Here is a 25,664-nt window from a genome sequence, read left to right as displayed (position 1 = left end):
CACATGCTCCATGTTGTGGGCTCGATCCCCAGTAGGGGATGTGCAGGAGGCAACTGATCAATGCTTCTCTCTCATTGATGTTTCTATCTCTCTCTCTCCCTCTCCCTTCCTCTCTCTCTAAAAAAACAATAAAAACATTTAAAAAATACAGAAAAAAAACAGAATAATAGTATACATATTTTAACTGGCTCTGCGTTTTTTGCCGATAAAGTGAAAAAAATCTATAAATATTTAAATGCATATGAACTCTTCTCTAGTACGTTCTAAATTGTGCAACAGGCATACCATCAGAAAGGATATAAAATAATATAAAAAATAACTGAGGAAATAATTTTTAAAGAGAAATCTGTTTAATAACTGATCTTCCCATTGGTATTACTTTCTAAACCACATTCCCATACCTTCTCACTCTAGGCTCTATCTGAATTGGGAGATAGAATATGCAACTTGGAAAGACCTCTAGAGGGGTTTTGCTCAATTGAGAACTGCTGGCCTAAGGAAGAGTAGATTATTAATATTTAAATCTTACCTTCTAAATTTCTATTTTTCAAGACTAAATTCCATGGACCTAAGGAAAATATAAAGCTAAATGGGTAAAAAGAATTATGATAGATCAGTTAGCTTGTCCAATTTATCCAGCATCATTCAGTTTTATTTTTATTTGCAAAAGGAAAACCCACATACATTTATTACTCTACTGTTCTTGGCAGTGTTAGACCTGGATTATTATAATGTGAAAAAAATTATTGTGTTAAAAGGTTGTTAAGTTTTAACTTTGGTCCTAAAATGATAGAAACCAGATATCAAATTAGGTGATAAACTAAGATGCATATTTGCAAAATAGATGTTTAAGAACCAATTAGACAGCTGACGTACAAAAAAGATGTGAGAGTTGATAGCATAGAGCAGGAGTTGGCAAAATTTTTCTCTAAAGAGCCAGTTAGTAAAAATTTAGGTTTGTGGGATATATGATTTCTGTTGCAACTACTCAATTTAGTTGTTGCAATGCAAAAGCAGCCATAGCCAATACTTAAATGAGTGTAGCTGTGTGCCAATAAAACTTTATTTAAAAGACAGGCTGGATTTGGTCTACAGGCTGTAGTTAGCCAGCTGCTGGCATTCAGGAAGAGAGGCATTTATGAAGATGTTCTTTTGGCAGAAGTTCTCCCAAACACCATGAGACTCTCATCTCCAGCCTATAGAGCAGGGGATGGGGAGTATGGGAGGAGACTTTAAGAGGTCTTTGTGAAGTGCCGGACCTGTGTCTTCCTGACGTTATGGGGCATATTGTTTCCAAGACTGGAAATTAGCTCTAACTACCAGTGGTAGAAGTAACATTCATGAGTGTTTCTTGTGCACCCAAGGTAAGTTGAGAGAGAGAGAGAGAGAGAGAGAGAGAGAGAGAGAGAGAGAGAACACCTGTCTAAGCTGGTTTAGTTTGAGTTCAACAGAATCACCTGGTAAGACACAAAGACTCCATCAGAGACAGTCTGTGTAGAGTAGGCTGAAACCTGGGGCAAAGTGGGAAGTGGCCCCAGAGAAAAATGTGACTGGACATTCTCATTTTTAAAATTGAGACTGTGTTTAACCAGAGAATTTTTTTTTTTTAACCATGAGTGAGCTGAGAAGTTAGCTGAAATTTCATTCAGGAGCAAGAGACTGTGCCCTCCCCCCCCCTCCCCCAAACACACACACAATCCACTATTAAAAATTGGAATGGAATTGTGAAGGAAAAAACAAATTGCATTTTTTTGTTTTAGAAATTGTTTATAACATAAAATTTCAAGAGCACAGTCCAAAGAAGAGAAAAGAGATACAGAACTCCCATATATGCATCATGCAGCAATTGTTAACTCAGGTCCCATCTTGTTGCAGTTATACTGTTTATCTACTTTCCTTTCACCATCTCCATACTTTACACATGGAATTACTTTGAAGCATATCCAACATCTGTATTTTCTTTCAATTGGAAGAAAGATCCTGAATTGATCCAGATTCAGGTTCAATTATTTGGTGATGTGTGCACTCCATAATCTCATACGTCTGGCTCTCTCTCTGTTAATATTAATCAGGATTTAGGAAAGTCTGATTCATCTGCTATAAAGTTGTTTATCAGCTTTTTATCAGTTTTCGAAACCATTGGTGATTGTCCATGTCCATAATTTTATTGGAGGAAAATTGCATTTTGATTTCCTCTCATTGGTTGTGCTTATTCAGTGCAAATCTTGCCAGTATGTTAGGATTCCCTGGATGGGAGACAAATTAGTCTTTTTTCACAAGAGACATTTTTATTAATTAGCTTTGGAGTTCCAGTGTTTGTTTGTTTGGTTGGTTGGTTTGTGTGTGTGTATAGAGTTCTATAACTCACTCACCCCGGCCCCACTTTTGCTCAACTGCCTCCTACTACATGAAAAGGCAGTCTAATTCTCCAGCCTGCTTTGGTAAAATCTGCTGACTTCTGTGGGTATGACCTTCAGAGAACTGGTTGCTCCTCTGCTTTGAAAGATCCTTGAGTGCTGATGTGCTTGGTAAGAACAAATGTTGCTCTTCAGCTTGAGAGGATTTCACCTTTTTAATGAAATGCTTCCCAATATTATAATGTATTGGAATTATAACTATTTTTTCTATGCTGAAAATTTTTTCCAGTTGAGAAGAAAGGAGGCACTCTACCTCAATCCATGCCTTGGTTGGGTAATTGGGGGAAGTGGTGGAGTTCTGTGGGGCTGACTTATTACATTCACTTCTCCTAATTCCATCCCTAACTCCTTATCTTGTTCTTATCTTATCTTTGACAGTGTTATCCAAGCCAAGGAAGATATTTGATACTGTCCACATTTCTCACTTTTTTTCTTTTTCAGCACTGTCTGTATAGGACTCATAACATACTTAAGAGAAATTTAAAGTCTTGGGTCAAAAAAAAAAAAAAAAAGGTTGTACTGAGACCACATTCCTGCAGGGAGAAGATCAGGCTCTTAAATAATCTCAATATCATAAGCAAGTGGGCCTCCAATGGAAAATCCCAGGTAAAAGGACACTTTTTCTATGCTTCTACCACTTCTTAGTTGACCCCAGAAAGCAGGTGTGATGGGTATTGTGATTCGTTCATTGATTCCATATTCTATGTATAAACAGTTATTTTCAGCTCGTCCCTTTAAACGAAGCAAAAGTTCTTGGACTTTTTTGTCCTTCCATACTTTTCCACTCTGCCACCAGATATTAATATCAAGTGTTTTTTCATAGCATTGATCAATTTTCCCTTTGTGGACAAGTCTGTTCATATTGTTACCTTTCCCAAGAAAGAAATATGCAATTGGATGCTTCGTACGATACATATGTTTATACTGCCCCCTGAAAGAATTTTGTAGTGACCGAGCATGTTTTTCCATTTGTTTAGAATCTTGATCTAGTTTTTGGTTTTCTGGCCAGAATAAGAGGGAAGCTAAGAAATAAGGTTCTGACAATTGATAAGACGGGCCTATTTGTTGCAAGATTTCTCGAAGCTGATCTTTCAGTTTTTTAGTTGGCATCACAATTTTGGAGGTAGGTTTAATGCAGTAGAGAATGATATTGGCCAAGATGAAATTCTGTTTTTCCTTTTGCTGGATTCTGACAGCGCATTGTTCAAAGAGAAAAGTGTATTTTTTCACTATATCTTCCATGGTGTTAATAGCAATTTCTTGACTTTTGATAAGGTATTCCAAGAGCCCAGAAAACTTGTCTGCTTTTAAAACTTCTAGGCTTCTCCGATACAGCTCTACTCGAAGTGGCAAACTAAGCTGTGATCCAAGATCTCTGTTTTGTAATTCCTCAAAGGGACCAAATATCTCTGCATATTTCTTAAAATATCCAGCCACCTTTCTCCGAGTTTTGGACTGTTCATTTTGCTTAATGTTGCTTCTTGGTTTTAGAAGGACAAAATAGTCATCAAAAAAATCAAAGGACTTTTTCAAAGAAGATCGCAATTTAGTTAGATAGGGAATAAAATTCTTGAGGGCTAATTTAAATTCATTGTTTGGATCCCCAGGAATATCACTATTTCCTGATATAAAATTGATCATATCTCTTTTAGATAGTTCATTTTTATTGTCAAAAAAAGGAATGAGCTGGAGAATCTGGATTGCATAGAGCCCAACTTCTATCTCCCCTTGATAACCAGCAATATTGTAAGTATCATACCTCCTCTTCGACTTCTGATTAAACCTTTCCATTGCCTCATCCTCTTTATATTCACTTTGCTGTTGAGATTCCTTGAATGCTTCTGAGGCATGAACTGCTAAATCCAAAAGTTCAGTTAGATCAGCAACTGAAATGTTTCTGTTTCTTTCATTATTCTCTGTCCACCATCTTATTTTACTTTTGTAGACTTGACCCAGTGTATCTGAGATATAAGAATTGTTAGGTTCTATGTTTTTTGCTTCATTTGCCCAATGAAGGGCACTGGTAAAGTCCCTCTCTTTAATGTAGAAATGTCTTGCCAAGGCTTGGCAAATGAATGCATTTGGGTGGAACCGATGAATACCTTCCAGCAATACTTTTTCAACTGCTTTGTTCCCTTCATCTTCATGTAATGCTTCAATGAATGGGGAAAACCAAGTCCCTGTTTCACCTTCATGTTCAATTCGCTGTCTTGTGAGCAGCAGTGTTTGCATATCCTGGAAAAATTTGCTTCTTCCTATACCAGTATCATAGAACACATTTTCTGTTAGCATATCCCACATAATTTGACTTTTGTCCAAGTCATAGCTTATCTTCAATTCTTCCAGTGAGCGAATAGCAATCAAAGGGTGTATAATGCGCACTCCACAGTATTTTCCACATTCCACGACCTCTGTTTTTATCAGAATTGTAGAGTAGGTGCCCATCTTATCTTCAAGTTTTTCTGTTCCCCAGTAAGCCTTCTTGGGTGTGATTCCTAAAAACTTTTCACACTGTGAAAGTGAAATGGTGGTATCAGGTACATATGAATTAAGAAGAGCCAGAAAAGAAAAGAGCTTTGCCTCCTTGGTGGAAATAATTTGTCCTTTCAGGATATTCCTGACCACATTTTCTATGTACTTTTTATCAAAATTGGTTTTCATGATCATGAAGGAATAAAAATCTTCAAAGTTTTTATGTTGCTCTTCAATTTCTTTCAATTTAAGCTCAAATGCTCTCTGTTCTTTGGGAGATAGTTGTTGTATTAGGGCAATACTGTCTGACATCTTTGCACATTTTTCAGGATTCTGTGATCTTACGCAATTTAGGATGATCAGTAGAGGTTTCTCGTATCGAATGTACTTATTAGCTATAGCTGTTTGAAAAGAGGCCTGCAGAAGATAGATATCACCTTGTTCTTCAAAATCATCAACAAGAAGCAGTACAGGTACGTACTCCTGATGGTTTGTTGTCCCATAGGTAATTAAATTAGTCACTTGTTTTCCAATTTCAGAAAAATCCATTGTCTTGTTCTTCAGCACAGCACATCTGAATTTCTTCCTTAGTTCCCAGAGAATATGCATAGCCAAGGTAGTCCCACCACAGCCTGGATGATGATACAGGTGAATAATTTTGGAACATGTTGACTTTGAAGAATCTGCACAGCTGTGAATCATTTTTTCAAGTTTTTCATATTTATCCCTTTTGACAAAAGGTGAAGAATAGTTTTCAGAAGAAAAATAGAAGTTCCACCATGATACTTTACCACCTCTATAGAAGTCTTCCTCTTTCAAAGCCTTGAATTCAAGGAATTTATCTTTGTCGTTTTCTAAGAGTGTACCTTTACATTCATTTTCACAGAGAATTTCCAGAGCAGTCATGATACCTTCTTCCATTTCCAGAAGGACAGTAGATGAACCAATAGATGGCAAAAATCTCTGTGAAGATTTAGTCACAGATTTTAGTTTAAGAATAGTACCATTGATCTCTTCAAGACTTAAAGAAGAAATACATTGGCTTGATAATTCATCTTGTTTTGTTAATCTTGCTTCAAGTAGATCTTTCCATCTCTGACATATGTGTGAGTGTACACAAACACACAATATATTTTCTATTCCTTTGAGATCTTGGTAGAAAGCACAGAAGGTCTCAATGAGGGGGTCTCTTGGGTCATCCACGGAGGAGAGTAAAAGAAATACCACCAAAAACTTCCCTCTTGGCATTACGTCTTCATGTGTAAGAAATGATATCAATTTCCTGACTTCAGATGCTTTTTCTTTTTGCCAGGAGCTTGGATCTAAGGGTTTGTATTTTTCACTGTCAAGGTCTAACCTGCCATTGCAGAAAATCCAGCTGGGTTGCTGATAAAGATTTAGACTAGAAATCTTCTCATTTGGTGTGGTTTTCCCCTCTACATATAGACTTGGCAAGTGAAGGTTTACTATTCGGCTTTCTTTGTAAGCATTGACTACCCCCTTGCTCACAGATTCAGGATCAAAATCCAGTACAGCAAACCATTTTATTTCCTTTAGAAAATCTAAGTGTTTTATTTGATTAGGATGGCATTTGTTTGTTACAAGAATGTACCATTCATAGTATGAATTATCTAACAAATCCTTATTTCCTGTCAACAATTCAATAAGCTTTGGACCCTCACTGTTTTTATTATTTGTTTTTATTCTGCATTTTTCTTCTGCTTCTTTTCTATGTTCTGCCATTGCTTCTAAACCTAATTGAAATGTTTTGAAATCTACCTTATTTTTCATGATGTCTTTAGAGCTGGCCCCATCTCGCACAAACACTGAGAAATGTTTTCGTTGTTCCCATACTTTGTTGTTGCAGTTCTGCATTTTAATCTGGAAATAATCATGTCCACATTCAGAGTATTTTGGAATGACATCCACTTCAATAACAAATCTGTCAGACGGAGTACTGTTTGGCAGTAAAACTTCTACAAACCTTGGCTCTCGAATGCACTTCTTTGCTTTTTGGACCTGATGGTCTTCAAAATATTGGTGGATCATCAGATTGAAGTGGTCAATGAGGGCTTCTTTGGTGACACTGGTGACATTCACACCAACAATTTTTCCGTGGGGCTTGTCTTTGACTCCAAAATGAATGGTGCCATTGGTCCGTGAATTCATACAAGCTGAAGCAAATCGGAAAACTTCATTGCTAAATTTCATTTTAACATCCTCCTCTGTGGCATTTTTTGTATTTGTGAACTCTTTGAATTCATGTATTGGATCAATGAGATTGAGTGGTCCTGTTTCAGGCTGTAGACAAAAATCCAATTTGTAACGATATGGGTCACTGAATTCATCAAAAGGGTATGATACACATGTCAGATCTATGGATGGCTGCTTTTCCTTTGTATCATCTATTTCATCTCCTATGAACTCACTTTTTAGTGACTTAGAAACTGTACTCATTGTAGAGGCATTAGCCATATCTGATTTCTCTTTACCCTTTTGTTTTTGCTTTGAAGTTTCCTCATTTTCTTCTTGCATCAAAGTTTGTGTTTTAGGCACCTTTTTACTGCCTTTTTTCTTCTGACATATGTGAATAGGATCTTCAGAGGATTCTTTCTGCAATTTTTTGAATAGTTCTTCTATTTGGATAGCTGGTCCATGTGTTATGCCCATTTCGATGAGATGATTTTTAGTTAGAAACTTCAGGACTGCTCCATTCACATCTTGTGCGGTCAAGATTTGCCGGTGTTTTTGGTCAATTTTATGACTATCTAACCACCGATTTACATCATCTTTTGTCCAGTCATCTGTATTTTCTGGCAGGTTTAGTTGTGCGGCCATTCTGATATCTGTATATAGAAAAAATAGATAATTAATATTTTATAAATACATTTTAAAATAATCAACCAATTTTTCAGTAGGTAATATGTATGTCTCATGCAGCTTTAAACGTTCAAAGAATGTGCATGCTATCTAGTTATCCTCCTGAGAGGAAATTAGTGTTACCAGTTTCTTCTGTATCCTACCAGAAAAATGCTACCAAATACAAGCTCTCCCCCCCGCCTGCCCCCCGCCCCGCAATGAAAGACAGCATAGTATACACAATTCTTGTCACCTTGCTTTATTCACTAACTGTATGTTGGGGGCACTTCCAGACAGTATATATAGAGACATTTCATCCTCATTAATGCTTGTTTGCTATAATGTGAGTTAGTGGTATTATTTTAAAATACTCAATTTTGCTATAGAAAATAAGAGAAACAAAGGAGGATATATGACACTAAATAGAGAAGTATTTGTGAAATAAAGAGGAGATATGAAACTAAGTATAGAAGCAAGTAGTTGTGAAACATGTTATGATAGGTGTAGATAAAGTATATAGAACATATGAGTGTTAAACATAGGAAGAGATAGAGGGGCCAAATGGATATTAGTAGTATTATTAAGACACAATTGAAGCACTTGGTATTGTTAAGGTCTTAAATGGGTCTTAATTGGGTGACACCTTCTTTATCTTTGGGGTCCTCTACTCAAGAAACAGAAATAAAATCCAGAATAGCTATGAGGCTGATTAATGAGCTATAGCTGTAGTCCCTCTGCATCTCTCTGTACTTGATTAGAGCAAGTGCATGTCATTGACTCATTATATTTTCTATATGTTGATCCCCCTTGGACAGTCCTCAACTCTGGTTCTCAAAATTATATAGTCGGTGGAGAATGCTGATGCAGCAGAGAAGAGAAGATATGATCTTGCATAACTGGGATAATAAGAACCTTCTACTTTCTTGTAACTTATCCAAAGTATGTTATCCCATATCTTCTCCCTGCTTTTTGTTGTGTATTTAAATTGATTTAATAAGCCATGTGCCTTAAGCATTTTAATTTGGTGTGGGAGCCTTTCTGTTCCATGACTTCTGGGATAGCTTGCTGGGTAGAGAAAAAATTAAATTAATTTTTCACATAATAATTGATAATAGCTTATTTCTGGGCAGTAACAAATGGCATTACTATTTTGTCTACAAATTGGAAGATGAGTATCTGGAATATTCATTGCCATCTGGGTTACAGAAATATAGCACTGGTTAGAAAACATAAAATCCAAATAGCTTTAAGTACAATCCATGATGGCTCCTAAATGTGAGCCATTTTAATGAATCCATCATGGACGAAATCAAATTAACAAAGGAGATTAGCTTGGGGAATTATGGCAAATAGGTTATATAGGCCCACTTCTATGAAATAATGCACAGGAATATTGCCTTCAAATGTAGATATAAATTCAAGGTTAGGATTTACCTTCCCTTTGAGACATAAAGATGCTGGAGGTGTGATCTAAGGTTAAAGCTATTATTTTTGGGTAGTAATTTCTGTATGCATAGAAAGTGAATAATATCTTATGCCCTGTCCGGTATGGCTCAGTTGGTTTAGTGTCATCCCATGTACTGAAAGGTCACTGGTTTACTTCCTATCAGGGCACATGCCCAGCTTGTGGGTTTGGTCCCTGGTCAGTGTGCGTATGGGAGGCAATCAGTCAATGACTCTTACATTGATGTTTCCTCTCTCTCCCTCTCCCTTCCACTCTCTCTAAAAAAATCAGTAAAAGTAAAATATCTCACAGCTACAGTAATACAAAATAGTCAAAATAGGCAATTTGGTGGGAATTTTACTCCCTTACAACACTATGACAATGAGAAACCTAGAAGATTTAACGCCCTCTTAAAAAATGTGAATTAAATGAAGTTTCCTTCAGCAGTTTAGCCTATATAGATTAAGAAGTTCAAATTTTAAGTTATCTGGGAAAAGAAAAATGAGTGGAGAGGGAAATTGCTTTTGGTATACTAATCTTCAAAGTAAGCACCTTTTGTGGGGCTACATCTTAATGTGCATCAAAGGACACAATTAACAAAATGAAAAGGCAAGCTATGGAATGGGAGGAAATATTTGTAAATCATGTAACTGACTTGATAATATCCAGAATATAGTAAAAACTATAACTCAACAATGACAACCAAACAAATAATCCAATTAAAAAATGAACAGTGGACTTGCATATGAAAAGATGTTCAACATCACTAATCATTAGAGAAAAGCAAACCAAAATTACAATAATATATCATTTCAAAACCATTATGATAATTGTTAAAAAAAAAAAAAGGACTCTGAAAATAACAAGTATGGTGGGGATGTGAAGAAATTGGAAGGAACTCTTGTGTACCATTGCGGGGAATGTATAATGCAACCAACATGGCCTACCCTAAAGGAATGGTTAAAGCAAGTTATCTAAACAGAAAGAAAATGATTAGAGAAGGAACCTTGGAATATTAGGAAGGAAATAAGAACATGGTAAGCAAAAATATTAGTAAGTATGATAGAGTTTCTCCTAGTTGGTTTTCTAAATTGTTTCTTGAAGCACTGTCTGACATGGTTCTAAATGTATATAGTGGAAATAGTTAAGATAATTAAAAGTGGATAGGGTAAAGGGATATATAGGAACTAAGATTTCTTCACTTTACTCAGATTAGTAAAATAGTACCATTACACTGTCATAAATTATCCTACCTAATAAAGAGGGAATATGCTAATTGACCCTCGCAAAAATGGCGAAATGGCAATGCCCACAGACAATAAGGAGGGAATATGGTAATTGGCTGCCCCGCCCTCAAAGATGGCAGTGCCCACCACCACAAGATGGCGGCGCCCAGTCCCCTCAGCCCCGCTGGGATGCCTGCCTTCGGAATCCCCCAGTCCCGGCCCAAGGCACAGGCAAACCTCGGATGGCGACTGCCCAGCCACCCAGGGCCGCCCAAGGCTCAGGTAACCAGGGCCGGCCGAGGCTTGCGCTGCCGGCAGTGGCAGCAGCAGAGGTGTGATGAGGCGTCGCCTTCCCCTGATCACCGGGTCACCTCCCACCCCTGAGGGCTCCCGGACTGTGAGAGGGGGCAGGCCAGGCTGAGGGACCCTCCCTCCAGTGCATGAATTTTCATGCACCGGGCCTCTAGTACATATATATAATGCAATGTCTAGAGCAACCACTAGGAAAAGCTATACAAAGTTATATACTTAAAAAGACTGTAGATAAAGGTGGAATTGTGAAAGAATTTCAAATAACACACAGGAAGTCAGGAAAATAAGGTAGAGATATGAAGATTAGAGAATAAAAAGAAATAAAAAAAGTAGACAAAATTATTAACATATAAATAATGACATTAAATATAAGTAGCCTAAATACAGAAATTAAAAGGCAGAATTGGTATACTGGATTAAAAACATGACCCAAGATATCCTGTCTATAAGATACTCCATAGGTTGAAAGTAAAAGTATGGGCAAAATATATAATATAAACATTAATTAATAAACTCAGGAATAGCTATATTAAGGCCCAGAGCAAAGAATATTACCCAGAGGAATATTATGTACTGATAAACAGGTTTATCCAACAAGACTCTAGAGCAATCCTACAGTGTTTGCACCAAACAAGAAAGTTGCAAAACATTTGAAGCAAACTGATAGAACTTTTCGTTTTAGGCAAATCCACAATTATAGTTGGATATTTCAACATCTTTTAATAGTTGATAGAACAACTACACAGGACATTAGTGAGAATGGAGAAGAATTCAACACCATTGACCAACAGGTTTTAAATCACAGACCACTCCATCCAACAACAGCAGAATATCAGTCTTTTTAAGTGTCCAAGATAGACCATATCCAAAGTTCAACAAATTTTAAAAAATTGAAATCATATAAAATATGTATGATGGAATCTTATAAACTGGTAATGAAAGAAAAGGAAAATTACTAAACACTAAAGCCATACATTCCTAAATAATTCATGACCAAAGAAAAGTAAAAGAAAGACATTGCAGTGAATGGAAATGAATATACAACATATCAAAATTTGAGGGACACAGTTAAAGCAGTTTAAAAGGAACAACAATAAATGCATATATTAGAAAGAAGAAAAGTCTCAAAACAATCTAAGCCAAGCATGTCAAACTCATGGCCCACAGGCCACATGTGGCCCACACGAATATTTTTGTGGCACAGTCAATATAATGGTATGTAAGAAACGTTTTAATAAAAATTTCATAACTTAATTTTTACAATATCCTGTTATACATAATTATTAATAATGAACTACAATGCTCGCTAATGACTGATTACTATAATCGTGTTGCATTCATTTCCCTTATGCGCCTTACACATAGGTGCACCATTTCTCTCCACTAATACTGGTAGCGAATATTTTAGCAGCCAATTGCCACGTCATTAGTCTTGTACTGACTTATTTGGTGTGCGCAATAGGACATATTTCACTTTCGGAGAACAAGAAACATAGATTTATTTGTGTTACGCTTATTAATTTGTGCAGTTTTTCAGTGTCTGGTAAGTTAATGTTCAAGAAAAAATATTAATTTTTATTAAAATTTTCTATTATTTTATGTTAACGATTACTCATTTCAGCCCTTTGAATTCAGCATGTCTATCAAAATTGTTTGTATGAAAATTGAAGCTTCTGTGGTTTTTTGGGTTTTTTTTTGCGGCCCACATAAATTTAAACCTTGTTTATTTGGCCCGTGTTAGCCTTTGAGTTTGACATGCTTGATCTAAGCTCTTAACCCAGAAACCTAGACAACTTTGAAAAAGAAGAGCAAAATAAAATATAGGCAAATAGAAGAAAGGAAATAATAAAGAATAAAAATAAATTGAAAACAGAAATATAATGGAGAAAGTCAGTGATGTAAAGATCTGCTTACTTGAAAAGATCATAAAATTGACAAATCTCTAGCAAGACTGAAAAAGAATAAAAAGAGAAGACACATTTACCAGTATCAGAAATGAAACAGTGGATATCATTTTAAAACTTTCAGATATCAAAAGGGCAATAATGGAGTACTATGAACAATTTGACAACTCAAATGAAATGGACCAATTCCTCAAAAACACAAACTTCTACAGCTCACTCAATATTAAATAGATCATTTGTATAGTCCCAGAACTTCAAAGAAAACTGGATTTTTAAAATATGTTTTTATTGCCCTAGCCGGTTTGGTTCAGTGGATAGAGCAGTGATGGCGAACCTTTTGAGCAAGGCGTGTCAGCATTTTGAAAAACCCTAACTTAACTCTGGTGCCCTGTCACATATAGACATTTTTTGATATTTGCAACCATAGTAAAACAAAGACTTATATTTTTGATATTTATTTTATATATTTAAATGCCATTTAGCAAAGAAAAATCAACCAAAAAAATGAGTTCGCGTGTCACCTCTGACACGCGTGTCATAGGTTCACCATCACTGCCTTAGGGAATGCATATACATATTGCCACAGAAAATCTTCACACACACTATATATGATTCAACTATTCCACTTCTGGGTATATATCAGAAGGAAATGAAATCATTATCTAAAAGAGATTATCTGCACTCACATGTTTATTGTAGCATTTTCACAACAGCCAAGATAAAAAGACAACCTGAGTGCCTGTCGAAAGACCAATAGATAAAGAATAGGTTCACCATATACACACAATGGAATATTTTCGGCCTCCAGAAAGAAGGAAATCCTGCCATTGGTGACAACGTGGATGAAACTTGAGGATATTATACTAAGTGAAATAAGCCAGAAAGAGAAAGACAGTTACTGTATTTCTCATTTATATGTGAAATCTAATAAAAAAGTCAAACTCATAGTAAAAGGGATAACAAGGGGTTGGAGAGGAAAGGGATGGGCAGATGTTGGCAAAACTACAAATTTGCAGTTATGTAGAGATGTCTAGAGAGCTAATGTATAAGCATGATGAATATACTTAATAGTACTCTTTTGAATGCTGGAAATATGCTAAGAGAGTAAATTTCAGGTACACTCATCACAAAAATGAATGATATCTGTGTGAGGAGATAATATGTTAATTAGCCTGACTATAGTAATCATGTCACTATACATCTATAATAATAAAAGTATAATATGCTAATTAGACTGGACATCCTTCCAGACATCCTGGAACACTACTGAGGAACAGTGAAATGAGTTATTTCTCAAAGGATGTCAGCACAGAACAAAGACAGATTGTGGCTGATAAATGGCCTACTCTTGCATGAATTTTTTGCATTGCAATTCTAGTATGTACATAAAATCATTATGTTTTATACCTTAAATATATACAATTTTTATTTTAAAGTGCTGCATTAAAAAATTTTAAGATACAGTGTCAATAATACTTGGAGAGGATATTTATAGTCTAAATGCTTTTATAAAACTAGAAAAAAGCATACACTAAATGTCAATTTAATAAGTTCAAAGAAGAACAACAGAATAAAGCGGTCTAAATGCTTTTATAAAACTAGAAAAAAGCATACGCTAATTGTCAATTTAATAAGTTCAAAGAACAACAGAATAAAGCAGAACTAAATGAAAGCAAGGAAAAAATAAAGATAAGAGCAGAAATTTATAAAATGGAAACAGAGTTACAACAGAGAGAATCAAGGAAGCCCAAAAATTGTTCTTGATAAAGAGTAATAAAATTGACACACCTGTGGAAAGAGTGATCAAGAAAAAATGAGATGGCACAAATATCAGATGCTGTAAATTTGAAGAATGAAGTGAACTGAACAAATTTCTTGAAAAATATATTTACCAAAACTGACTGAAGAAGAAATGGAAGGAGTCCCACTTCCCAGTGTGATGTAGTAGATTCCAGCGGGACACCAGCACTCCCACTATAACAACTAGGAAAAAAGAAGTCAGATAAATGACAAAACATATTTTTGAAGTTATTACAGAGTTGTAGATGGACTTCATGACAAGGACTAGTTGAATCAGAATTCCAGAGAGGGAAGATCCCTTCTTCTTCTTTTTTTTTTAATTCTTTATTAGTTAAGGTATTACAAATGTGTCCTCATCTCCCCCATTAAATCCTGAACCTCCCCCCGCCCCTCATGCTCTCATCCCCCTGTTGTCCATGTCCATTGGTTTGGCTTATATGCATGCATACAAGTCCTTTGGTTGATCTCTTCCCCTTGCCCCCTCCCTCCCCTACTTTCCCTCTGGGGATTAATAGTCTGATCGCTGTTTCTCTGTCTTTGGATCTGTCCCTGTTCATCAGTCTATGTTGTTCTCTATATTCCACAAATGAGTGAAATCATGAGGTATTTATCTTTCTCTGACTGGCTTATTTCACTTAGCATAATGCTCTCCAGTTCCATCCATGCTGTTGCAAAAGGCAAGAGTTCCTTCTTTTTTACCGCACCGTAGAATTCCATTGTGTAGATGTACCACAGTTTTTTAATCCACTCATCTGTTGATGGGCATGGAAGATCCCTTCTTACGTAAGCTTTGGGGCATTTGCTCATTCTAGGCTGAGGTTGAGGACTAGACCTGGCCTGTTGGGAGGAAGAGAAACCAGTGGGGCTTTTCATGGTCACATGGGTGGATGTGATGAATTGGAATCTCAAACTGCCCCAGAATCTTTAACCATCATGGAAATGCAAAGTAAAACTACAATGAGATATTACTGTATACCTAGCATAATGGCTAAAAATAATGCCTGACAATACCAAGTAGTGGTGGTGAGGTAGAGTCAGTGGAATGCTCATACATTTCTGGTGGAAATATAAATTGTTTTAGCCACTTTGGGAAACTATTTGGAAGTTTTAATAAAGTTAAATGTGCCAGTAATGATAGAAAACATAATGTAAGGTACCATTTCTATGAAGTTCTAGAACAGGCAAATTAATCTATTATAGTAGAATTCAGTGGGTATCTTCTGGCAGGGCAATATTTTCTGGGGAGTGGCACAAAAAATACTTTGTGAAATGAATAAAGGAAACCTTATTCAACATGGAGCTGGAAAGCCATGGAGGGAGAGCTCTCCTCTTCCCTGCTTGTTTCAGTAACAGCAACTGCTTTTCACTCTTTGCCAATAAGAAACTGCCACAACCGTGTACACTCCCTCCAACCCTCACTGATTCGCTCCTGTTAAAACAACCCTCCTCAATATCCTCCAAAAATCCCCTCCCAAACTGACCTCCCTTTTGTTATTTTGTACTTAGCTATGGTCCACCATAGTTTGCAAGTCCAAAATTGCAATTCTTCTGCTATTCCCAAATAAACTAATTTGCTTCTCGATAACCTTTGTTGTTTATTTTTTTAAGATTGATAATTTTATATCTTGGTTTGGTTAGTGGTTACACTGATGAATACACAAAAATTTCATAGAGCTGTACCCTTAAGATCTGTTCATTTCATAGAAATTATACATCATATGAAAAGTCAATGACGCCTCCAAAATGCATGGTAAAATAAACAGATGAATAAAATAAAAAAGATACTTGCATAGAAAAAGATAATGGTATGTTACCAATCATGGATAATGATTAACTCAACTCTGGGCACATGAGGTCTGAAAGTTACACTAGAGATTTATTGCAGCCTTAATCACGGGATCAGCTTTTCGTTTTACATGCCACTGTTGACTCATAGTGGTTTTATAGTTGTCTAAAATCTGATCCTACTGTCCTCTAGGAACTCTGCTATGTGAGTCATTTTCCTATGTCCATCTAAATCTCATCTACCCCACCCTGTAAATCAGTGTACAGCTCACTTCTGTTGTATCCACACTATTGTCATACCTAAAGCAGGGGGCACCCTTGCCAGCTGTGTTCAGGCTCCTAAATCCTCATACCTGGAGTTCTCCTGCCCCATCTCCTGCCCCATCCTATCAGTATATAGTGGGGCCTTGACTTACGAGTTTAATTCGTTCCAAGACCAAGCTTGTTAAGGAGCTCATTAAGGAGCTGGTTAACTCAAATTACTCTATCAACTCAATGCAAAAAATCGGCGGAGAGACAGCTGGTATCTCAAAAAACTCGTTAGTCGGGACACTCATAAGTCAAGGCCTCACTGTACTTCTCCAGGAGTCTCCCTGATTTCCAGTAACAGTTTTATAAACTCAGCCCTTATCTCCTATGTGATACCTCAAAAATCAGATTATGAGACTGAGTGTTGAATTAGATGGATTATTTTATTCATGCATGAGCTGCATACCATGTACACATGAAACACAAAGCCAGGTGAATGGGGTGCCAGGACTGAATGTTAGGTTGGGAATGTGAGCAAATAAAAAAGGAATGGCTTTTGACTATTTTCTCTACCAGATTATGGATCTTTTTTATTTAAAAAAAATAAAATTTATTGGGATGACATTGGTTAATAACATATAAGTTTCAAGGACGCAGTTCTGTAACACATCATCTGTATATTGTATTGTGTGCTCACCACCCAAAGTCCACAACCCAAAGTCAAATCTCCTTCTGTCATTATATATTTGACCCCTTTTATCCTTTTACTACCTCCTCTGGTGACCACCATTCTGTTGTCTATGTCTATGATTTTTAAGTCATGATTAAACAGCTTGAAGTTTCACACTGCTTCCTCTAAAGCCTTTATGAGGGTCTTTCAATAATGTACTTTAAATAAATTGTTGAAGATGTTGGGAGGATATTAACTAGAGCAGTGATTTTCAACCGGTGTGTCCCAAGAAATTTCAAACATGCAATACCTGACTATTTAGTCAGGGGCACTAACCTCTTTTCCCTTAGATTGTCAAATAAAAAAATGACAATAGCCAACACAACAATAGCTGTCTGGAATCAAAATTATACCTATTTTTTGTCAGAGTGGCAAAAAATATATATGTTGGTGTGCCACAGAATATTAATAATTAGTTCATGTGTGCCATGAGATGAAAAAGGTTGAAAATTGCTGCACTAGAAGAATGATTGCTAACTTCTATGTTTTCCACATTTACACTACTTTTCAGAGGTGTTTCACATATTAATGATTCCTTTATATCCTCTCTTGTTCCAAAATTTTTTTTAGATATTTCAGAAACTTATACAGGATCACACATATGTGAAAACCCTGGGGTAGAGAAATCGGTGGCTGGGGGCGGGTGGGGCGGAGGGGAGTCCTAGCTGGTTTGGCTCAGTGGATAAAGCCTATGGACTAAGGGTCCCGGGTTTGATTCCAGTCAAAGTCAAAGGCACATGCCTGTGTTGCAGGCTTGATCCCCAGTAGGAGGCGTGCAGGAGGCAGCCAATCAATGATTCTCTCTCATCATTGATGTTTCTCTCTCTCTCTCCCTCTCCCTTCCTCTCTGAAATCAATTTTTAAAAAATCAGGGGGAAGACTAGTTAGGGAAGATAGAAGGTGGAAAAAAATGAAGCCATGGAGTAAAGTTAGTGTCTAAAATAACTTTTCAGTTCTATATACTTTACTAGAAGTGGCCTAAAATTTTGGTTCTGAGCTTCTCAGCAACCACTATAAAAAAGGGAACAATTTGTTACATGATTAAACCCACATACATTTATTTGTTAACTGTAGGGTTTGTCAGCTTTTCTAAAGAGAGTTGAATTTTAGGCCTTGATTTAGAAATGTAACCCCACAGCCCCTTGTTCCTTGCTTTGGAGGAAATCAGACATAAGAACCTAGGACATTTAGCAGGAATGTATAGCTGCCATAACTTCAAGGACTTCCTGTAGCAGTCTCTGTTCTGTCTCTCTGAATCTGTCATCTGACACTAAATATCTGAGAATCTATCCTGGAGTTTTATTTTCTGGCAGCTGCCTACTTCTTAGAGTGGATGGTAGAAAGTATCTTTGATTAATGTAAAGCATATCTTTAAATTTTCATTAAATGTTCTTTCTGAAGATGCTAATGCCTTGGAGAATTTCATCAATAAAAGTGCCTTTAGTTAACAACTGCACCTTTTATGGAATGTTATGACTCATTTTTCAACTAATATAAAGCCAACTCCTGTCACAGAAATGAAGTTTAGAATGTCTAGGCTTAAATATTATTTTTTATTTTGGGGTATATTACAATATTCTAATTGAAAAGTAGATTTCTTCCTATTTAATAAAATGCTTCTATGGATAGTAATAATGATATTGATAATAGATATTGTACTTACCCAGATTGCCTTGCAAATTTCTTCTACATAAATGGGATGAAAACCATGGATTTCAGTGCAGAAAACATGTAATGTCTGTGGTTTCTTCCTCCTACAATGTCAGAAAAAGACATTTTCTTCCTTAGAGTTTTCATGAACGTTTATTTATACTCTGCTTTTACCTCAGTCTGAGCTCTAACTGGCTCAGAAACAACAGGGTGTGTCTCAGAAATGGGTGTGTCGAAACTGGCAGATATGGGAAAGGAAGCCAGTCATCTGCTGCTTTTCAGTTTCATTTTCCTAGAGCTGGGGTGGGCAAACTTTCTGACTTGAAGGCCACAATGGGTTCTTAAGGGCCGGAACAAAAGCATGGATGGAGTGTTTGTGTGAACTAATATAAATTCAAAGTAAACATCATTACATAAAAGGGTATGGTCTTTTTTTTTTTTTTTTTTTTAGTTTTATTCATTTCAAATGGGCGGATCCGGCCATGGGCCGTAGTTTGCCCATGGCTGTCCTAGAGTTAAGTTTATTTTGCTCTGTAAAATGCTTTTTTTAAATTTTTTTTTACTATTATTACTCTGCCACCTTCTGGTCTTTTTGATTAAAACCCAAAGGTTTCAAATCTGTTCTTTGCTTGAGAGTTCTGAGGACTGAGAGCCCTGCTGTTATCTTGGCTATAGATAAACTCTGGGACAGTCTGAGTGGATCCTCTGGGAATACTGGTTTCCATTGTTGTTAGGAGCCTTGTGAAGCTTCTGGTAGGAAACAGCATAGGTTGATCTTTCCCTGGCCTTCCAGAGAGGGCTAACCATCCATACGTTTTCCTAAAGTGTAAAGGAATGGCTTTCAGAGACTTTTGAGCCCTCTATAAATGCTAAGGGCCTCTGAATTAGTTCTGCAAGCAGACCAGGGTCAGGGTCCCCCACCCCCATGGCCACTTTGCAGGAATTTATCCTTTTAAGGTCAGTCTCAGGGTAAAGAACTGCCTAAGAGCCACAAAAACAATGAACATTTAAAAAATTAACAGCAGGTACTAATACTTATTGTGTATACTCAATTAGCTTTTGGTTTCCACATCCCACTGTTGATTCACATAGGTTTTTATATGGATTTTAAACATTTATTGGGCACTTACTATGTCCCATGCAGTGTTACCTTACTCTTTTTAAAAATCCTCTGAGGTAGTTGCTATTTTATCTCCATTTTACAGCTGAAGAAAGTGAGGCACAGAGATTATATTTATTCTAGGGGCCCAGTGCATGAATTAGTGCACCTTGAAAGGAACTGTGGGCCGCGAGGCTGTGGTAGGCACAGGGGCAGGCAGGTCTTGGCCCATCCTCCACCACCCTGCCTGGCCCCTCCCACTGCAGCCCCTGGTCCCCTGTCTGCTGGCAGTCGCACTCCCGCTACTGCCACTCCCGTGCACTGACAGCGCCGCTTGCACCAGCTGATGGCACAGAGCGATTGGGGCTGGTGCCATCAGTGAGTGCGAGCAGCAGCTGCTGTCCTGATTGCCCCTCAGGAGCAGGGGGTGGTGGAGAAGTCTTTAGGGGCAATCAGGGCTGGCAGTTGCTGCTTGCACTCGCTGATGGCACCGAGTGATCAGAACCGGCGCCAGGCACTGGCAGCGGGTACAAGTGGCAGCTCCAGAGCCGGCTGCGAGTGCGAGCGGGGACAGCGCTGGCAGCAGGTGCGTGCACCAGGCGGGACCATGGCACATGAGAGCAAAGAATTTTCAGGAACCACCAGAGGCTTGCCACAATAACAGTGACCAGCGCCCCGCCTTGGTCAGGCGCCCCCGCTCACCTGCTCCACCATCCCTCCGCCAACACCTACACGCCCCCTGGTGGTCAGTGCACATCATAACTACCAATTGTTTGGTTGTTCGGTCTATGTGCATATTAGCCTTTTATTATATAGGATATTTATATAAGCATATATAGATACATGTATATGTACACACACACATATGTCCATGTTTATTTATATCCTCTTGGTTCTGTTTCTCTGGAGAACCCTAACTAATGGGCACAAGTAGTTTGACAATCTGGAATACCCCACACCCCAATCTAGATATAAAACATTTCTGTATGGCATGTCCCTCCCCAGTCACTCCTAATGTCCTCCAGAGGAAGCCACTCTTCTGATTTTTTTTCCACCAGAGATTAGTTGTACATGCTCCAGGTGTTCATACACGTGGAATAATCTACACTAATAAAAGAAAAGCATGCAATTTGACCATACCTTCACTATACCTTAAGCCACGCCCACCAGCCAATCTGAGTGACTATATGCAAATTAACCCAACCAAGATGGCGACCGACAGCCACGGAGCTGGAGCAAGCAGGAGGCTTGGTTGCCCCAATGATGGAGGAAGCCAAGCTTGCCAGCTGCCACAGCCGGCTCTGAGCTCCACACAAAGCAACAAAGTTTCAATTATAGAAGGTAAATAAATCCCAGAATAAAAAAGAAACAAAAAAAGGAGAGGCTGGGAGCTTCTGTCACTGGGGGGCTTGGCCAGCCTGAAAATGGCCCTCAGACCCTCACCCAGACTGGCCAGGCACCCGAATGGGGACCCCCCCCCACCCTAAAGGGGGTGTGGCCAGCCTGAAAACAGCCATCAGCCCCTCAACCAGGCTGGCCAAACCTCCTTGGCGTGAGGGTCCCCACTGAGGGGGGCTTGACCAGCCTCAAACAGCCATCAGCCTCTCACCCAGGCTGGCCAGGCACCCCAGTGGGGACCCCCACCCTGAAGAGGGTGTGGCCAGTCTGAAAATGGCCCTCAGCCCCTCACCCAGGCTGGCCAGGCACCCCAGCGGGACCCTCACCCTGATCCAGGACACCCTTCAGGGCAAATCAGCTGGCCCCACCCATGCACCAGGTCTCTATCCTATATAATAAAAGGGTAATATACAAACTGACCCTAACAGCAGAAAGACTGGGAATGACTGGTCACTATGACACACACTGACCACCAGGGGGCAGATGCTCAATGCAGGAGCTGCCCCCTGGTTGTCAGTGTGCTCCCACAGGGGTAGCTCTGCTCAGCCACAAGCCAGGCTGATGGTTGCCAGTACAGCGGTGGTGGTAGGAGCCTCTCCCGCCTCCTCAGCGGTGCTAAGGATGTCTGACTGCAGCTTAGGCCTGCTCCCCACTGGCAAGTGGACATCCCCCGAGGGCTACCGGGCTGCCAGAGTAATGTCTGACTGCCAGCTTAGGCCCAATTCCCCAGGGTGTGGGCCTAAACCAGCAGGTGGCCATCCCCCAAGGGATCCCAGACTGCGAGAGGACACAGGACAAGCTGAGGGACCCCCCCCCCACCAGTGCACAAATTTTTGTGCACCAGGCCTCTAGTATACTATATACTCCTCTGTGACTGGATTCTTTTATTCAACATAATGTAATTGAGATTGGCCCTAGTGTTGCATGTATCAGTAGTTTGTTCTTTTCTTATTGTCAAACTTGAGGCCCGATGAATGAAATTCACGCAAGGGGTTCAGCCCCCACCACCGCGGCCTTGGGCCCCCGCTGCAGGAAGGACGTCCTGTCTAATTAGCATATTACGCTTTTATTATTATAGATGTATAGATGTATTCTCTTTTGTCAATATAACACAATTTATTTATCTAGTTTCCTTTAAATAGATATCCCATCCCAGTTATTTCAGTTTTTGGTAGTCATGAATAAAGCTGCTATAACTATTTTTGCCCAAGTATTTTTGTGGACATGTGTCTTCATTTCTCTTTGGTAAAAACCTTGACATGGAATTGCTTGAACAAATAGGTTTGTATTTAATTTTATAAACAACAGTCAAGGCTTTGTCAAAACTTGTACCAGAAGCAGTACTCTTTAAGATATGGTAAGTCTGTGTGTCAGCCACTGTATAAGTCAAAATGAAATAAGGAACTCATGTCATCTCTCCTGCTAGTGTAGGAATAAAGAAATAATGGTATTCAGCATATCAGTGTCATGAGTCTGAGGCTGCCAGGCACCACGATTTTACTCCCATCTCCATCTTTGAGTAACAGGTGATTTAGTATCATTGGTACCCATAATACCTGGCCTGATGCTATAATATCACGTATGTTCTCACCCTCTTATGAGTGGTCAGATGTGGCACCCATTGGCAAATGTTTATGTTTTTGCAATATCTGTAATGAGCATATTTTCAGAACTGCCAAGATGAGCCAGCAAAACAAATCTGCTTTACACACATTGCGTGAGCAGTTAGAAACTTAATATAGTTGGTTGAAATAACAAGGATAAAGTGACGTCATGGGGATAACATATAGATATTGTATCCTACCAGGCAGATCTTGCTCCTTTGCAGACAATTGAGATACCTTTTAAATAAAAGCAGACCACATGGATATTTACTGTTAACTCTCTAGCTGTTACTGATTTTTCTTTCTGGATGAACCCGTGTATCATATACCATGACTCACTTTGAATGATATTTTTCATGTTTCTAAGACTGTAAGAACAAGTTGAATCTTTTTGTGGCTATTTATACTCAATACACATCTTCAGTTTTTGAACACATGAAGCTCCTTGAAGAGCTGACTCCCTTCAGGAACTGGCTTGTGCCCTCAGTTTGTGGTACTTAGTTACAGCGGCCCTAGGAAACTAATAGAATCACCAATAGCTACAAGCCTTCCATCATCTCAGATGCAAACATTTCACCATCATCTCCTGCCCCCAAGATTCACTATGTTTAGTGCTCAAACTCTATATTTCTTTAACACCAAGACCTTTAATCATTGATACTATTACTTTCTCACTTTCCTCACCCCTTGTCATGTCCTCACAACCTCTTATTGACTCTGTTTTCAATACAGCAGCCAACATGATCCTGTTTAAATTTAAGTGTAATCATATAACTCTGATCAAGACCCTCCAATGATTTCTCATCTCACTCGGAGTCAAAGCCAAAGTCCTTAGGTAAACTCCTACATGACATGCTCATTCCGCTTTTTTAAACCCTCCTCACCTCCACTCACCCTGCTCACTCCACTCCAGCCATTCAGGTTGTCTTGCTGCTCCCCAAACATGTCAGGCATGCTGCTGCATCAGGTCTATGAAGTAGCTATTCCTACTGCTAGGAATGCTCTTTCTCTAGACCAGTGGTTCTCAACCTTCTGGCCCTTTAAATACAGTTCCTCATGTTGTGACCCAACCATAAAATTATTTTCATTGCTACTTCATAACTGTAATGTTGCTACTGTTATGAATCGTAATGCAAATATCTGATATGCAGGATGGTCTTAGGCGACCCCTGTGAAAGGGTCGTTCACCTGCCAAAAGGGTCGCGACCCACAGGTTGAGAACCGCTGCTCTAGATACATAGCTCACACTCTCACTTGAGCCCTTTATTCAAATTCAGTGCGGCCTTTCTTAGCTACCCTTTTGAAATTTCAGTCCTTCCTCTAGTGCTTTCCCTCACCCTTCCTTGCTTCATTTTTTTAAAAAAGAATTTACATACTATGTTTTACTTAATGATCTTCTCATTCTCTGTCTCTGTCTCATTCTCTGAATATAACACCCAGGAGAGAAGACATTTTTGCCTTTTGTTCAGTGGTGAATCCCCTAGTGCCTGACATAGAGTAAGTGCTCAGTAAATATTTGTTGAATGAAGAAATTAAGATTTTTAGAGTAGTGGAATGCTTGAACTGTATTTTTGTAAACCCATGAATTAGCATTGCCTATAAAACAAAGGACTTGGGAAATTTCCTTTTTTCTACCTTTACTCATTTCACCCATCCCCATCCTCTGCCTTTGCAATCACCAATCTATTCTCTGTATCTATGAATTTGTCTTTTTTTTCAATTCAACATATAAATGATATCATACAGTATTTGTCCTCTTGTGTCTTATTTCACTTAGCATGTTTTTAAGGTCTATCCACGTTGTCACCAATGGCAGGATTTCTTTCTTTCTCATGGTTGAATTGTATGTATCAACCACATTTTTTTAATCCATTCATCCCTCAGTGGACACTTAGGTTGTTTCTGTAAATAATGCTGCAGTGAACATAGGGGTGCAGATATCTTTTTGAGACAGTGTTTTTGTTTTCTTTGGATAAATACCCAGAAGTGGAATCGCTGGGTCATATGGTAATTCTTTCTATTTTTGAGAAACCTCCTTAATGTTTTTTATTGGTGGCTGTACCAATTTACATTCCCACCAACAGGGCCTAAGAGCTCTCTTTTCTCTATATTTTCACCAACACTTGTTATTTCTTGCCTTTTGTATAATAGCCAGTCTAACAGGTGTGAGGTGATATTTCATTATGGTTTTTAAATTTTTTCATTTTTATCATTAGATCAGAACCAAATCCAGCTTCCAAGTCAGATGGTCATAATGAGTGAGAAAGGAGTTTTCATTTTTTAAAAAGAAAAGTTGGTAGACATGTTCTTCATCCACTGGCTCATTACAGCAACCTGAGCCCCGGTTTTCTAGCACCTCTTATTAGTTTTTGCTGTCTCATTTACAGTCCCTGAAGGAGCATGTTTCTCATACAGGATTTTCTATCCTAGGTCCTTATGAGCCAGACTTCCAGGGGCCTCTGCTGTGTTAAATGCTCTTGTTACTCTGGGCAAATGGACTCTCCTCTGGAGGTGGTCTTATCATGCTCTACAGACTTACTGTGTTCACATCTGAGGCAGTATCTTATCTTATCCAGAATACTCCAGCATTCTACAAGAAGCAGCACATGAAGGGTTTCCTGCTTATCAGCCACTGCATGCCCAGAGACACTCTGTGTGTGTGTGTGTGTGTGTGTGTGTGTGTGTGTGTGTGTGTGTGTGTGAGAGAGAGAGAGA

At 38.5% G+C, this 25,664-nt stretch overlaps 1 protein-coding gene across 5 annotated transcripts in view; it reads right to left on the bottom strand.

Moving 5' to 3' along the window:
* Nucleotides 1–1,873: 1,873 nt before the first annotated feature.
* SAMD9 (sterile alpha motif domain containing 9) overlaps nucleotides 1,874–25,664 on the bottom strand; it is a 34,167-nt gene continuing 10,376 nt past the window's right edge. For 2 of the 5 annotated variants that reach the window (XM_005876086.2, XM_014547645.1), the window contains 3 exons: nucleotides 18,862–18,952; nucleotides 14,527–14,617; nucleotides 1,874–7,735 (listed from right to left, as the gene is read on the bottom strand). In XM_005876086.2, coding sequence (XP_005876148.1) covers nucleotides 2,973–7,727 — 4,755 coding nt within the window. In that variant the 5' untranslated portion in view covers nucleotides 7,728–7,735; nucleotides 14,527–14,617; nucleotides 18,862–18,952 and the 3' untranslated portion in view covers nucleotides 1,874–2,972. The remainder of the gene's footprint in view (nucleotides 7,736–14,526; nucleotides 14,618–18,861; nucleotides 18,953–25,664) is intronic. The other 3 variants (XM_014547648.1, XM_014547647.1, XM_014547646.1) reach the window with 3 other exon arrangements.

This window comes from Myotis brandtii, unplaced genomic scaffold, assembly GCF_000412655.1.
Source record: "Myotis brandtii unplaced genomic scaffold, ASM41265v1 scaffold48, whole genome shotgun sequence".
In the NCBI taxonomy this organism is placed as follows: Eukaryota; Metazoa; Chordata; class Mammalia; order Chiroptera; family Vespertilionidae; genus Myotis; species Myotis brandtii.
Note: the sequence above shows the minus strand (reverse complement) of the source record. Positions and strands in the feature narration are given on the sequence as shown.